The sequence below is a fragment of the Cicer arietinum genome, chromosome 6 (assembly GCF_000331145.2).
Source record: "Cicer arietinum cultivar CDC Frontier isolate Library 1 chromosome 6, Cicar.CDCFrontier_v2.0, whole genome shotgun sequence".
Classification (NCBI taxonomy): Eukaryota; Viridiplantae; Streptophyta; class Magnoliopsida; order Fabales; family Fabaceae; genus Cicer; species Cicer arietinum.
The window spans coordinates 11,172,141-11,188,454 of record NC_021165.2 but is presented as its reverse complement, the minus strand read 5'-3'; the positions used below and the strand labels follow the sequence as shown (position 1 = coordinate 11,188,454).

General features: G+C 26.9%; 1 protein-coding gene across 1 annotated transcript; it reads right to left on the bottom strand.

Annotated features, from left to right (window-relative positions):
- Window positions 1-302: 302 nt before the first annotated feature.
- On the bottom strand, window positions 303-4,293 carry LOC101502155 (uncharacterized). Its single transcript, XM_004504490.4, has 6 exons — window positions 3,532-4,293; window positions 2,522-3,045; window positions 2,347-2,405; window positions 1,722-1,820; window positions 1,432-1,608; window positions 303-710 (listed from the first exon to the last, which is right to left on the bottom strand). Exons 1-6 carry the CDS (start codon window positions 4,008-4,010, stop codon window positions 669-671), a joined length of 1,380 nt encoding a protein of 459 aa, XP_004504547.1. The 5' UTR covers window positions 4,011-4,293; the 3' UTR covers window positions 303-668.
- Window positions 4,294-16,314: the final 12,021 nt, after the last annotated feature.

Genomic DNA, 16,314 nt, shown 5'->3' with positions numbered 1-16,314 from the left:
TAATAAATCTAGTAACTAGAAAATATAGCCACCTAAAAGAATATCTTAAATCAGTAAAAAATACTCTATTAGTCTCATTAGAATTGTCTGTAATTCTTAAGAAAATTATTAGTTGTGTTGATTTTAATAATAAAATGAATTTTATTTATTTAAATATTGTTATTAATTGCAGTTAATTTAAAAATTTAATGAGTTGAAATATATTAAATAAAAATATATTAATAAAAAGTATATATTATATAAATATTATAAAATGATAAATAATTTGAGAAAAAACAAATAAAATATTTATGGCGAAAGAGTAGAAAAAGTCCCCTATAAATTGGGAAATGTGATGAGATTGCAGAAGGGCTACGTATATGGCACCGGAAGTATGGTACAAACTTGTTCTTGCGTCCATGTCAACAATATACAAATCAAATACTAAAACCAATCAAATAACTTCATATAACTACTTCAAAAATAATATCTACTAAAGCATCAAATAACATTATGACACAAACAAACGTCAAAAAAAAAAAAAAACTTTATGACACAAAAAAAGACCAAACGGTGGATCCATCAGTTACTATATTTGTACAAAAGAGCTGATGTTTTCAAATGTCCCCATGTTTGTCCACAACTTTCAAGACAAAACTGAGTCATCAATGACTAGTGTCATGAGCTTGTCAAAAGGAAACAGATTCAGAAATGAATACAGCCCATGCATCCTGTTCATTCATGTGTACTTAATTTCAGCATTGATCCTCAGTCCATTCCATATATAGTTCAAGACAAATTAAATTTTGATAATCAATTTGGATGGTTAACCGCAGTTAAATATGTGGTTAATTGTGTTCATTTGATGAAAAATGAATATAATAAAATGTCAAAACTGATTAACCATCCACTGAACACAAATTACAATTTTGAACGTCATTAATTACAATTTTCAGATGTTCATATACATACACATTAACTAACCATCTAGATTTTGTTCAAATATACATGATATTCATTAATCACAATTTTCATGTGTATTTGAACTAAAATTGTAATTAATGAATATTATGTATCTTTGAACAAAATCTTAGTTAATGGGTATGTATATGAACATCAGAAAATTGTGACAATGATGTTCAAAATCGTGATTTGTGTTCGGTGGATGGTTAATAAGTTTTGACATTTTATTATTCAAAATTCTAGATAATTGTACTAAGAGGATGGTTCATGAGTTGCGACACCTTATAATCACTAACTATCTACTGAATGCAATTAACCACATATTTGAATTGTATTAACCATCTAAGTTAATGTCAAATTTGTGTCAAAATAACCCAACTCATAATTCAATGATAGAACTTATCCATCTTTAATTTATGAATAGAACTTATCCATCCATGGGATTATACATGTGTAGTGTGTGTATATATAAATAATATTTTAACATACCTGAAGAATGGAGAAAGCCTTCTCTGCTATGTACTTGTGTAGGAGAGTTGCTCCTTTTTGTTGCAGTTTGTCTGGATGTAGGCATAACCTTGCTTTCTGATAAGCCCTCTTGACCTGTGACTTTTCTTTTAGATTCACAAGAGAAATAGGATACCAGCCACTCTCAGGCCATAGAATCTGTTAATGAAAATCATACATACATGGGTCAAATTTACTGTTACTTGGATAAGTGGCAGAAAATTTCAAAAATTGTCAGAGTAATAAGAATACAACAACAAAGAAAATCTTACATGATGTAGTGTTGAAAGCAGTAGCCGAATGTCAGTTTCTTTGCCAAATGACCACATTCTTATATCTTCATCCAACTTCTCTGTGTCTGTCTGTTGCTTCTGCAGAAAAAACCATAATAGAGCACCATTCTAAATCTTTGTTCTTAGGATAAATAAATAGAAACAGAGAAAAATCCAAATAAATCCACTATTTCAGAAAATATATAAGTTGAAACCACTATCTATAATTTTTATTCTTTTTATAATCATCACACATAGTTTTCATTATTATTTTAATTTGATTTAGTTTATGGATTGTGTTGATCAGACCCTCTGTCGAGGCATCATGCAGAGAAGAATATATTCTGCCATTTATTATTAATTAATGCGATACTAATGATTATTTTACAACTGTTCCGAGAGAATTTAAACTCTATCATGTTATAAAGTCAAACTCTTACCACTGAGTTTCCATTTAGTATTAGTATTTGAACTATTTTCATCAACTAATAAAATATCAATTTTTTCTTTTCTTGCCCCAAGTTTACGAAAGCTTACAAAGCCAACATCATATCTCAAACATTTATTTATTTTAATAAAAAAATATGGTTAAGCTTTGTATCAGTTAATAGTAATATATGTTTACCTTAGGAGGTTGAACTTTTCCCATTCCATCATCATGGTATTCACTTGCATCAGAGCTTCCTGCATCATCATATGATAAGATACAATACAAATATGAGGTTGCATGCTTTTGTCTGTTTCAAGAACAAAATTTGTTAAACTTTTAGACTTTTTATTTTTTAAGATAATCAAATCACCTTGTGTTTGAACTTTCTGCACATTGCCATCATTTCTCATGCTTTCCTCAGAGCTTCGCGATTGAAACCTCTCTTTGGCCCATGCAATTGCTTCATCAATATCTGATGATTCACAATCTCCCCTTCTGAGATTGGAGTTAATCTCTATGACATAGGAGCTCATAACCTCGTCATCATTGTCATAATCATCATCAACATCGTCATCCTGTTGTATAAGTTGTTCTGAAGGCACATAATCATGAACTGAACATTTTGACTCGGAAAATGGTGAATTGAGCTCGCAGTCATCGGTAAATGTTTTGACGCCTTGATATGTATTGGATCCGAGACTAATAGTTTCAGGGGATGAGGCCCTTTTTGAGAATTCCATAGGAGAACTTTTAAAGTTTGTCTTGTGATCATTATCTGGATAGTGAATTTCAAATGACTGAACATTCCATGGAAAAATAGACACTCCCTGCCTACTTGGGTATTCCTCAGGTAGCATAGTTGATGAGTTCCGTTTCCACGAGACACTAGTTGGCCTGTAGTAATAATAATCACTTAGAACCCTCAGAATTTCCTTTAATTTTTTACCATAGCATCAGAAGGCAATTTAATCTTCAATTGAACTATACGAACTCAACCTTATGTTGAAAACTGGTTAGGAAGTTTGTTTTAGAGTCTTAGACCTCCCAACCTTCATTTTGGCTTAGGGAAAATTTGCATAGGAAAGTATGTTTTTCTGTTTCTTTTGAGATCTATCTAACAGATACTATGCTTACAGTTGAAGAATAAATCAATATGGGACAGCACCAAAGCCAAAGCATAACAAGCATTGACAATGAAATGTTTGCCATGTAATTGATTTTGCTGTTTTCACTATTTTAGTTTAACCAGAAATTCAGCTTTGTAGATAAACATGGAAATTAAAGCAACTTCTTCTCATTCAAATTCAAAGAAGCAAGAAGTGTGAAAAAGGGTATAAATGTCAATTAGCAAAAAATGAAAAAGAAAACCGTTACTAGTACCTCAGTTTTGAAGCAAAAGCAGACACTGGCACTTCGTCTCCGATAGTCGGCCGCCGAGGGCTTAATTCCTCGGAACTTAACGCCGACGAAGAATTCGCCTTCGACAGAGACCCCGATCGCTCTCTTGATTTCCGGTCATCGTCCGATCCGAATATGTCGCTGAAAAATCCATCATTTCTCGCAGGAATCCTGAACACAGGCAAGGTCATGTCAACCTTCTCCGCCGGAGATGTGAACTCCGGCAGCCGGCAAATTTCGTCGTAGAGCGATCCGGCGCTAGAGAATTTGTGAACGAGTAGGGTTCTGGGTGGACCTCCAAAGACATCAGAGTAGTCGTCTACATGAACGGATTCGAAGTGGGAAACGCCGGAACCGGAGAAGACGGACCTTGTCCTCCGTGAAGATGATCGGTCCTCAATCGATCGCCGGCAAGGGTGGCCATCCAATGTGCTCGTACCAGTTCTCCATGAGTCGTTCATTTCTGGCGACGTTCACGGAGGAAGTTGCCAGAATAGTCACCGGAAGTAAACAACCCGGAGCTTTTGCGAATTATTTAATTTAATTTGAAATTTATATATTGTTTAATATGGCGGGTACAACTAATTATATAGACTATAGAGATAGATAGGGGTTGAAATTTGAAAGATCAAAACATAAAAAAGGAAAGAAGAAAAAAATTAAATAAGATTGGGCGAAAAGGATATTTGTGAAAAATTATTGATCGACCTCACTGCCACTGGACAAACTCAAGTACATGAGATAGAAATTGAATTTTCACCGACTAGACCAATATACATTAAAAATATGCTATGATATGAAAGGTCCAATATAAGAGGATAAGCTAGAGATTAATTAATTTGTTGATCAATAATTGAGGTAAAAACTATGAAACACATTAAATGATGATGATCTATGTTATAATTTGTTATGTAATATTACGCTTTAGCAAATATTTGTTACATGTTTTTTAAAATTTATTGACTATTTGTTTAACTTATTTTAGTTTATACACTGATACACTTATTTGTAAAAATCTATGTTATAGAAATAGTTTATAATATATCTCATAAATTATTTATAATTAATTTTTGTAAGTTATTCAAATTAAATTATGAAAACAATTTAAAATCATACATAAATACTATGCTATAAATTATTAAATAAACTATTTATTCAAATAGAAATATACTAACAACGTAAATAAATTTTGATATATACATCCTCTAATTGTATTTCACAATTTTTATCAAATCGTAATATTATATATAATTCTTTAAAACAACTACATACATTAACACATTTTAGTAGCTTATTTTGGGGTAAGAGGGATTTAATGTTGTTTATAGGTCTAACATAGATAAGGTTTCTGGAAGGACCTCCGTTGCACTCAAATATGACCACAATTCTTGGATAGTTGATAACGTACTCAAATTTAAATCTTGACGAGTATCAATCAAGAAACGTCGGAGTTGGAATTGAAATTGATCTTCTCTTGCATATTGAAATTCATAGGGTAATATTTTTCAACTATAGCGCAAATGTTTTCAATGTTAAAAGCTTTATAATTATCTTTAAGAGTCAAAGCACAATTTAGAGTTAACAAATTTATTGTTTGTTCACTAAATATTTTATTCAACACTTCTAATTGTTGGTCAATAGCAGTAAAAAATATTTCAACTCTAAAATAATACTTTATTGTAACCTGACCTTGTTGAATGTACATTGATGAGATAAGGAATCTCAATATCATGTTTTTCACAAAATCTTCACTTTAGTAAATAATACATCTCAACCATCTTCTCTCAAGGCTTAAATAAAAGACTTTATTGTTCCAACCAAACACATAACATTAACTACATTTGATATTGTTGTTGTAAGGCTTGACACAACATATCAACTTCCACATAATGTCTTTTATCAAATACAAGATAAATATAAAATCAAACTCCTTCAATTAATTATAAGCATTATCAACATCCTCACATGTATAATAACTTGTTCTTTCATTTGTATTTTTTTTAAAACGGCACAAGTTACCTCATTAATACTTATCAAGCTACAAATAGAAGAGAAATGTGATCCCCAACGAGTATCCCCACCTCGTTTCAAAGTACCAATTTGTTTTGCACCTTTACCAGTTACAATCTCATCAATTTCTAGCAAATATACAATTTCCTCTAATTGAGTAGTTTGCAACTCATCATGACAATTAGTAGAAGAACAAACAACATTAACAAAAAAAAGTCAGCTTCTCAAATAATTTATGAATTATAACAACTTCTCTTGATGTAGTAATAACGGCAAGTTGTAATCAATGAGCAAAACAATGGATACGATATGCATAAAGACAACCTTTCATAAATAATGTTTGTAAAACGTTCCATTCTCCTCTCATATTACTAGCACCATCATACCATTAACCATATATATTAGAAACATCAAGATTATGTTGAGAAAATATATCACATACTTCTTCTTTCAGAGATAAAGCTTTGGTGTCTTTAACATGTGCCACAAAAAAAAAACGCTCTTGTATTAAACTAACTTTGCCAACAAATCTTAACAAAAGAGACTATTTTTCCTTTTTTGATTCATCATGAGCTTCATCAACAAACTTGCAAAATTTGGAATCACAAATTATTCACATATATGTTTTCTTACCCTACTAGAAAGAATATGCAATATCTATTTTTGAATTTAATGTGAAGTATACTTGGAAATATAAAGAGCATTTTCCAACTCAACTTTTGTAACTTCATCATTGTAAGATGTCAAGAGTTTTATCAATTGAAGAAAATTGACTTGATTTCTTGACCCACTAGTTTCATCATGTCCCCTAAAAGCACAAGCTTGAAGTGTTAACCAATGAACATTGTCAATTGATGTCTTGAGACGTATTCGATTCTTCAAAAAAAATTATGAGCTTTGCGCTTGAATAATATTCCTAATATGTCCATCTTGATTTAACAAGTCTAAACAAGTTTTCATTGCATTATTGTGTGATGAGCAAGGATCTATCCCTATGTTCTTGAGAAAAGCGCAATATTTTCCATTTATAACTTTCTTCCAACCTTTAAAACCCGTACCAATGAAGATATCTGATTCGGACATCCACTTTGTCTTTTGCTAAATAGATAGCATGATAAGCAATATACAATATCTTTATAAGGTTAATATTCTAGTCATGAAGAAAAGATGTAAAACCAAACGTATTGAAACTGTCTTGGATGAATCTCAATTCCGGATAAAGGATATTGTTCTAAATTTATTTGATAAGAACCAAATTTTAGATAAGCTCTTCGTATTACATCTAATTGATTTTGTAGATGTTGTCAAATTTGAGGGTGCTTTCCGGGATACTATTCACAATAACAAATTAAAGATTCGGTCACAATCAAAGTAATGCAAATCATTATCCATCACCATTTTTGTTAGAGTCACATTCACTAATCAATCACTCATTTTGCATAACAAATCAGTGACTAACATATGTGGCGAGTATGGTGACTAGATCGCAAAATACTCTTATTTGGGGTAATGGTCGTGGGCTGATGGATGACGGGAGACGAACGACGACAGTGGCACAGATCGTGCGTGCAAGGAGAGAGACGCAACAATGGAGTGAGCAGAGAGAGACTAAGACAAACTGCATATGAAGACGACAGAGAAGACACGAGTGGAAACAACGACGAAGACGAATGAAGATTCGCGCTTCTGTTAAGAGGGTGAGAAAAAGTGGAGAAAATACATATTTTAGGTATATTTGTAATTTTATAATTTCAACAATGATATTTTGGTCATTTCACCTATATATATTTTTTTATTGGGTGGTCGTGGCCCCCTGTCATAACTATGATATGCCTCTATAGTAGGGATAGCAACATAGCCCGCACCAGCGGATACCCCCTAAACTCGCTTGATTTGGGCAGGGAAACTCCGTATTGATTGGGTGTGGATGTGAATTTTCCCCGAAATTAAAATTCGGGAACGGGTTTAGGAGTGATAATATTCACCCCGCCCCTGCCCCCAAACCCATCCAACAAGTAATATTATTGTAAATTTTAAATTTTATTTACATATACATATACATATTGAATATACTTAATATTTTTTTAAATATTAAAAATTATAATTTTATCTCTATAGAAAATATTTTATAATTTTATTATTGTCTAATAATAATATTTTATTATATTAATTATAATATATATGATTTTTAATTTTATAATTTTATATATATGAATAGATGTCTGTGCAGGTGGAGAAACCTGAACCTCGTTGCGGGCGAAGATGGAGACCTAAATTTCACATCCTCTATGAAAATTAGGGTGGGTGCGAATTTTCTTCGATTAGTCGAGTGTGGGGTGGAGGAGGCAAAATCTGCCCCCGTCACGTTGCCATACATACTTTGTAGTCTGTGATAGATTGGGTGGTGAAAGAGAAAATTGGTTATGTACAAATTTGGCTCGTTTGGTAGGTTATGGTAGACATACTCCATTTTGGCATGACAGTTGAGTGGACGTAGGTGCTTTGTGTGATAGGTATCTTCGGTTTAAAGTGAATTACATAACTACGGTTTGGTGGTTTAGAAAAATAATTTGGTAGCGAATATGTCTAGACTTGGGTGGGTGGGGGGGCTTGGAGGTGGATGACAATTTTTTTTTTTGTTTAGGAAAAATAGTTATTGTTAAATTGTGCTTTTTCGTTGGATTTAGTGGTTTTGCATAAAAATGTATTAGATAGGTGGACTTGACAACACGGCCAAGGGGTGAACATTCTATCAAAGTTGTTTACAAACAATTTTCTAACGAATCAAGTGGATCCTTTTTTTTTATATCACTTGAAGAAAGTTGATACTTCTCAAAGTATATTTGTTTGTATGAAAGCTCTTCAATAATAGATTACTCACTAAATATAATTTGATATGTCATGGTGTGTTATGTGATAAAGGTATTCGTTGTTTGGGATGTGAAAAAGATGAATCATAACAACATTTAATTTTTTAATGTAATATCTTTAGTTGAGTTTGGTTCGATATTGTATTTTAGTTGGATGTTTGAAGTGAATTACATAATTGTGCACAAAATCATAATTTTCATTTCCAGTGACTTCGTTTTAATTTAATAAATATTTGAAAAAACATTAAAGTTATTTGAATGATGTGCTATAAATTAGGTGTGTACTATTATGTGTTTAATCATGTTGTGGTAAATGTTTCTCGAATAATAGATCGCATCAAGATTCTTTCATAGTGATGGCTAAAATTCAAAATTAAAAAGGTTTGATTTTGACTTTAATATATGGTAGAGTAATCTCAATATTTGTCCGGATTTGGATAGGCTGTCCAATTTCACTTAAATTTTGGTTCTTTTAGTTGTAGTTATTTAATTTAGATTTTTTTTTCCGTTTGATAGTTTGCGTTTTGGCTTATGTGGCACAAACTTCCTATAATGTATTGTTTTAGGATTATTTTTAAAAACATTTGAAGTCTTATTTTAATTTTAAAAATTATAACCATAATAAAAAAGTATGATTTTAAAAATAAAAAAGAGTAAAATAAATTTTAGTTTTTATAAAATTTTGTTGTAGTCTCTATAGAAAAATATTGACTTTTTAGTTTTAATATTTTTTTAATTTATTTTTAATTTCAATTTTGAATTTTTTGTTGTTGTTGTGAATAGATGATATTTTTATTTCCTAAAGAAAGTCCATAGAAAATATAAATAAAAACTAAAAATGAATTAAAAAAATTATAGGCTAAACTTAAAAGTTTGTAAATTTTTAAGAATAAAAAATATATTTAACAAAAAAATATCAACTATTATTTTATTATATTATAAAAAATAAAAAATTTGAAACTGTTCTTATATTTTCGACACCTCTTATTTAATTCAATTTTGAAATTTTTAATAAAAGAATAGCTTATATTATGAAAGAAATAAAATATAAAATAGAACTTTAAAAAAGTTGTTTTTTTTAATAAACTTTTACAAAAGTTGTTGATAACAACGTTTACACAACTTTTGGACGGTTGTTCTAAAGGCCCGCCCTTCGAATCCATTGGTCCACATTTTATTTTTGATAAACGATTGCTTTACATTATTTTTCTTTCACAAACTATTGTTCTACGATGTTCTCCGATGTCGATGTTGCACAACAATTATATTGTTTCATCTCTTATCTCCAAAAACACTAAACCCATCAAATAAAAAATAAAAAATAAAAATATGAATTTATTTAAATATTTAAGTTATAAATTTGATAAAATTTATTAAAAATAAAAATTAATTTTATAGATTTTATTTAAATTTTTTATAAATTTGATAAAATTTATATTATATTAAAAATAAAAATTAATTTTATAGATTTTGTTTAAATTTTTTTATGAATTTTTGTAACAAAAAGAATAACATTGTTAACATTTTAATACATAAAAGATCAAAATATTACTTGAGAATAAAATAAATGACCGAATCGAAGAAAAAAATAGTTAAATAATTAAAATATTAACTAAAATTAAATTAAAAGATCACATATATTATTTAACTATTATTATATTATAAAAAGAAATTCCAACAACAACATTCTATATCGTTGAATAATTTATAAAAACAAACTTTAATATTACATATACTTTTCTTCTAAATGTATTGAATAGTTTCTTACGAGCAAAACTTTAATATAATTTTTTTTTTATTCTCAAGAAAAGATATAGCAATGATATGATATTTGACTCAGAAGTAAAATTTAATTAATAATAATTTTAGACGGAATTTGAAATTTATTTTTCTCAAATAATTTATTTTTAATTAAAATTTATTAATTATTTGATTAAAATTTTGAAAATTATATCCTATACCCCTCATTTATATCCCTATTCCCATATTTTATATAAATTATCTATTTTATTTATAAAAAAAATAGTACTCCACTGAATTCAAATTGAGTTTTGAAAAACTTTTAAAAAAGTGTTTCGAAACACTTTTTTATTTCATAAAATTTGAAATTTATGTATTAGAATTTATTTTTTTAAATTTTTCGATACACAAATGTATTTTAGAAAATTAAACTTTGTGTATCGTAAAATTTTTAAATTTTTTTTTTGATACACAAATATGTCTTAGAAAATTTGATGTTTGAGTACCGAATTTTTTTTTTCAAATTTTTTAAAACACACTTATATATTGAAATTTTTATTTCAAATTTTCTGAAACACAAATATGTAAAAAAAAAAAAACATAAAGTTTGACTTATTTTTCTTTTTATAAAATTGTAAAATTAGATTTTTATCAAAATTTAGAGAATATAGAGATATGAAGTAAATTTTTTGATATGTTTAAGTTAAAATTAATTATTACATTCTAAATGTTAAATACAATAATTATTTTAAAAAAATCATTAATATAATGTATTTGGCATTAGCTTGAAATTAAACTTTATAAATGATTATTTGCTAAATTATAAATAATAGTTGCATGTTATACTTAGAATTGTTCTTATTTAAACTGGCAAACAAATTCTTGTTTTATTTAGGTCCATTTTAGTTTAGAAAACATTTTTTTATTACATATTTTTACTTCTGATCACAAACTGCAACACTAATGAGTTTCATAAATATCTATAATAATATATTTGTGTAAACTTATTTAATATTATTAGGGCATATTAGTTTAATTCACATATTTTAAAATATATAAAAACAAAATATCAAAATTTGTCATTCAAAATAAAAATAAATAAATAAGACAAATAATGTTTTAAATTACTGATTTGTCCATGCCCTATCATTAATTTTTCTTTCTCTTAACAGGTAATCGGTTAGTGATAATTGAAGGAAAGTGCTAAAATGCATAGTGTGATAAATTTGCTTTCGGTGTTTGCATTTGCTGAAATTAAAAGTCCCCACCCTAGAGACACATTATCATAAGGCTATGTTTTATTTTTTCCTTCCTTTTTTGCATTATGCTTTTTATTTTCTTTTTTGGGGTGGGGCATGTCATTCTGTCTTGACCCTTTGATCGGTTGTCTTCATACTCCAAGTTTGTCAAACCGTGATTTTAGAACATGTAATGTAATTCTTTTTGACAAAAGAATATATAATTTTCAACTAAAAACATGATTATGTTCTTTAAAAAACAAACTAGAAACTAACGACAACGTGACGATAGGTGAAAATCACTTTCGAAAAGCAACAACATGATAGCATGATTAAATGTATTCTAAGATTGTAAAAAAAATTATGTGCCCTTATGAAAATAAATAGATAAATTCTACATAAAAATAGTCAATTTTTATTTTATTTTATTTTAAGACATTAAATTCTGCACTTCTAAAATTATATTTTTAGTTTTAGTTTTTTAACAAGTATTTCAAGATTATAATATAAAGTAAACATAACTGCTCCTACAATCTGTTAACTTAATTTCAATTAACACTTCAGTACTTAATCTTTTTTATTTTATTTAATTTTTTATTTAATTTTAAGTAACAATTTGATCATTTATACCTTAAAATGTCAATAATATTATCATTCTTTTTTACAAAATTTTATCAAAATTTTCAAACAAAACTCATAAAATTAATTATCAACTTCAATATAATGTAAATTTCGTCAAATTCATAACTCAAATCTTTAAATAATTTTATAATTTTATTCTTTATTTGATAAATTTGATGTTGTTGGAGATGAAAATATAAGTTTATTTGAATATTTGAGTTATGCATTTGATGAATATATGAATTTTCTTGAAATTCGTATTGAATTTTATGAGTTTTGTTTGAAGATTTTGATAAATTTTTTAAGTTTATGTAAAAAAATGATAACATTGTTGATATTTTAAAATATAAATAATTAAATTATTATTTAAAATTAAATAAATAAATAAAATAAAATATTGAAGTGTTATCTAAAATTAAGTTAAACGACTAAATGAACAATTATAACTATAAAGTATCATAAGATTGTGGTCATTAATAATTTGTTTTCTTTTTACCATGGACCATGCGTGTATGGATGAACAAGAAAAAAAGAAAGAAAAAGAAAAGCGAAGAAAAAGTTGGACAAGGAAAGGATGATGGATACCTCGAAAGGGGGACAATGAAGGCCTTAACAGGATTTGAGATCCACTTAATATTCCATTTTATAGATCATAATCAGTGCTTTTTTATTTTGAGGTGAAATACCACCAGCTAATTAAGATAGTGGACAAAATGATTATATGATTTTGTATGTTTTCTATAATTTCCATTCTTATTTTGTTTGGCTATCTCAAATCATATCAATTTGCAGCAGAAGAGATGGACAGGATCCGGATTATGTATTGTTTAGTATTTTAACTTATATATCAAAACCAAGTTTAGTTTGACACAATATCCACATGTAGCAACTTTAATTTTTTTAACTCCATTCAATATCTTAAAATTTTAAAAATGTGTTTCCTATATAAAACTTACTAGTATGTTTTATTTCCTTTTTTTAGTCTTTAATAAATATATTTAGGATATTTATTAGTATGATCTTTAATTTTTTATTGATCTTATTTTTTTGAATTATATAAGTTTTTAGTCTTTATAATTTTTGGTATTTAATTTTGAGTTTTTATTTTTCAATCAATTCGTGAACATCACTTATAATTTTTGAATAATATTATGCATGTATGTCACAATATTATAAAAATCTCACACACAAAAATTTAGATTTTCTTTTTATAAAAATATGAATTAAATATATTTTATACCCTTTTTTCAATTGTCTTGTTTTTGTTTTTGAATTCCATTTATTAATTTTCATTTGGTCAAATTATAACTACCCAAATGTTTTAAAAAATTCATGTTAGTAAAAATTTAGTAAAAAATTGTCCGAGGGCTAAGAAAAAAGAAATAGGATAAAAGTAGGGATAAAATCGCTCTAAAAAATTACATGATTAATATCATATAATTAAAAAATTAAAGAGTCACAAGCTCATTTAAATTTAAAGTTTATTATTATTTTTTTTATGTAGACTTTAATTTTTATATACTATCAATCAAATAATCTTATACTTAAGGTACCTATTTTTTTGAAATCTAACAAATATAATTGATTCACAACATGTAAATGAAAAGTTTAATATATTCCTTGCAAGTTTAACAATATATATTTGTAAGTTATTTTTTAATTTATATAAGCTATTTTTCTAAACTTATTGAAATAATGAAAATAATATATCAATATGAACTAAATATGTGGCGGATGAACAAACAAATGGACATATGATCAATCTTCTTACTTTTAAAAGAGAATATAATACCAGGTTTAAAAAAAATTGATTTTTAAAGTATTTTATTTTGTTATTATAACTTTTTCTAAAATTTTAAAAATATAATTTCAAATGATAAATTAGTTTAAATAATTTATCATAAAAATTATTTTAAATATTTTATCTATTTATTACAATTTATTTTAGATAATAAAATTTTAAAAATAATTAATATGAGAAGTTATTTTTAAATTTTCTCGTAAAAATTATTTTTGAAAGATAACTATTTAAAAAAATAATATATTTTTATCATGTGAAAATTTTAAAAAATAAATATCTAAATCATTATTTTAACCTATAAAAAGTAAATCTGAAATAATATCTACTATTTATAAAAATATAACTTAAAATCACTTGTTTTAAAATTTAAACTAACAGGCCCATAATCTAGACTATTTTCATTTTGGACGAGGCCTTTATATCAGTGGGAGGGTGATTTGCTTGAGCAGCAGCAGGCAGCATTGGTAGACCGTATAAGTGATACCTCTCATTTTCAGTCAAATGATTTAAATTGAGAGGGATCAAACTTTTATAGTTCTCTTTGATGTTAAGAAAAATGTCATTTATTTTTATTTTTTTTAGAAACAAAAGAATTTTCATTAATTTAGGAGCATAAGTGATACTCCTTCCTACAAAATTTATGTGGTGACGTGTTTTAATAATCTCGTACAAAATTTAATTTTTTAATAATAATATATAATTTTTTAGATATTAAATATTTAAAAATTCAATTTAATTTAATTTAATTTTGTTATGCAAATAAATTTTTTATAAGAAAGGTACACATTAATCGATTTAAAAACAAATATAAAAAATAAAAACGAAATTTTTTTGAAACTAAAATGTTAATATATATTTTATATAAACTAAAAATAAAATGTTGAAATTTTATAAGAATTAAAAATTTATTTATAAATATTAACAAATGTAGCAAAAACACTTATTAAACAATTATATATATATATAAATATTAAGTTAGTTATTTCTTGAAAGTTATATTTTCAACACATTGAAAATTTTGAATGTGTTATTTTCAAGATAAAATTTTTATTTTTTAAAAAGTATCATTCATAAAAGCACTTGTTAGCAAGACTTCAATTTTTTTAATAATATATGTTGTATGATAAAAATATCTAGAAAGTTGAGATTCTATTCAACCCCTTCTAAAATGAGTAACAAATGTCTTATACCAAAGTGAACCCTCCACAACACTACTACTAAGATAAAATTATAACTTTACAATATGAAAAACTCGTTTTTAATGACCATAAAAATTTAAGCGTTGATCTGTTATTTAAGGTCACAACAAAGGACTAAAAAGGGGAAGCCGGAAAACTCTAGCAGAGGTGCCTTAGTGATCTCTAAAAAAATCTCTAATGTGCAATCTGGTTGGAAATTTTTACTAAACCAATGTTGATTTGAAAAATAGTGGACTTTATAGCCTTCCAAATCTCATGAACACTGATATTACCAATGCCACCGTCACATAAGTTTGAATCATGCAATCCAATGCTTCAAAATTTACTCCAAGCATCAGGATCAATCAATTGAGTTCAAAACTTAGCAAATTCACAATCTCGTAGGCATGGAAGGATTGATTCTGAAAAGTTTAAGCATCAGGCTCAATCATATTTGTGATTTTTCTTTCTTCATTTGTTATCCACTTAACGTGAGCCGTCTCCAAAGAAAAGCTCTAATATACACATCGCTACTTTCAAACTTTATGGATTTCGAAATTTAAAATGTTTTGAATTGTTTAAGGCCTAAAGTTTAACTATGAGTTTAAAAGAAAAAATTTGAAACTGAATTTTTTAATTTAAAAATATATAAGTGTTTGTAAATAAATAAAATAATTTTATAAATTTTTGAAATAATTTAAAATACTAAAATATTTATAAACTTTAAAATAACATTCAAGTAAGACTTAATTAAACTATAACTTTATTATAGACATTAGATGTGATTCGATTCATGACATTGAAGAATTGATAAGCAACCCGAATACTCTTCAGACTTTCAACATATATTTATTACCTGAAAAACATCATTTCCAACACAATGAACATAAAACTTAGTAACATATATTTAATAAACACAATTATAGATGTTTCCTAGTTATGTCGGTGTACTAAGCATGAAAAATCTTCTCGAAAACTATATCTCACTTTAATAATATTATATTTCTTTAAAAGTTATACTCAAATACCTCTTCTACCTCTAGCTTCAAATATTTCAAACAATTTAAGCCACTAGACATGAGTAATCTATTGACTTAAACTCTACATAATAAATAAATTATAAATACTACATAGATTTCACCCAATATTCTTTACTTGAATAACCTTTTTTAATAAGATTGAACATACTTAAGACCATAAGTGATGACTCGTATACCCTCGCTTACACATTACTTCCGTCGTATATTGATGAGAGTTTATTTAACTAGAATGAAATATATATATATATATATATATATATATATATA

Coding starts and splice junctions, on each gene's coding strand:
- LOC101502155 (XM_004504490.4), bottom strand. CDS start 4,010: ATGAACGACTCATGGAGAACTGGTACGAGCACATTGGATGGCCACCCT. Junction 1,821..2,346: donor GAAAAGTTCAACCTCCTAAG/GTAAACATATAT, acceptor TTTTTTCTGCAG/AAGCAACAGACAGACACAGA. Junction 1,609..1,721: donor TGCTTTCAACACTACATCAT/GTAAGATTTTCT, acceptor TTTCATTAACAG/ATTCTATGGCCTGAGAGTGG.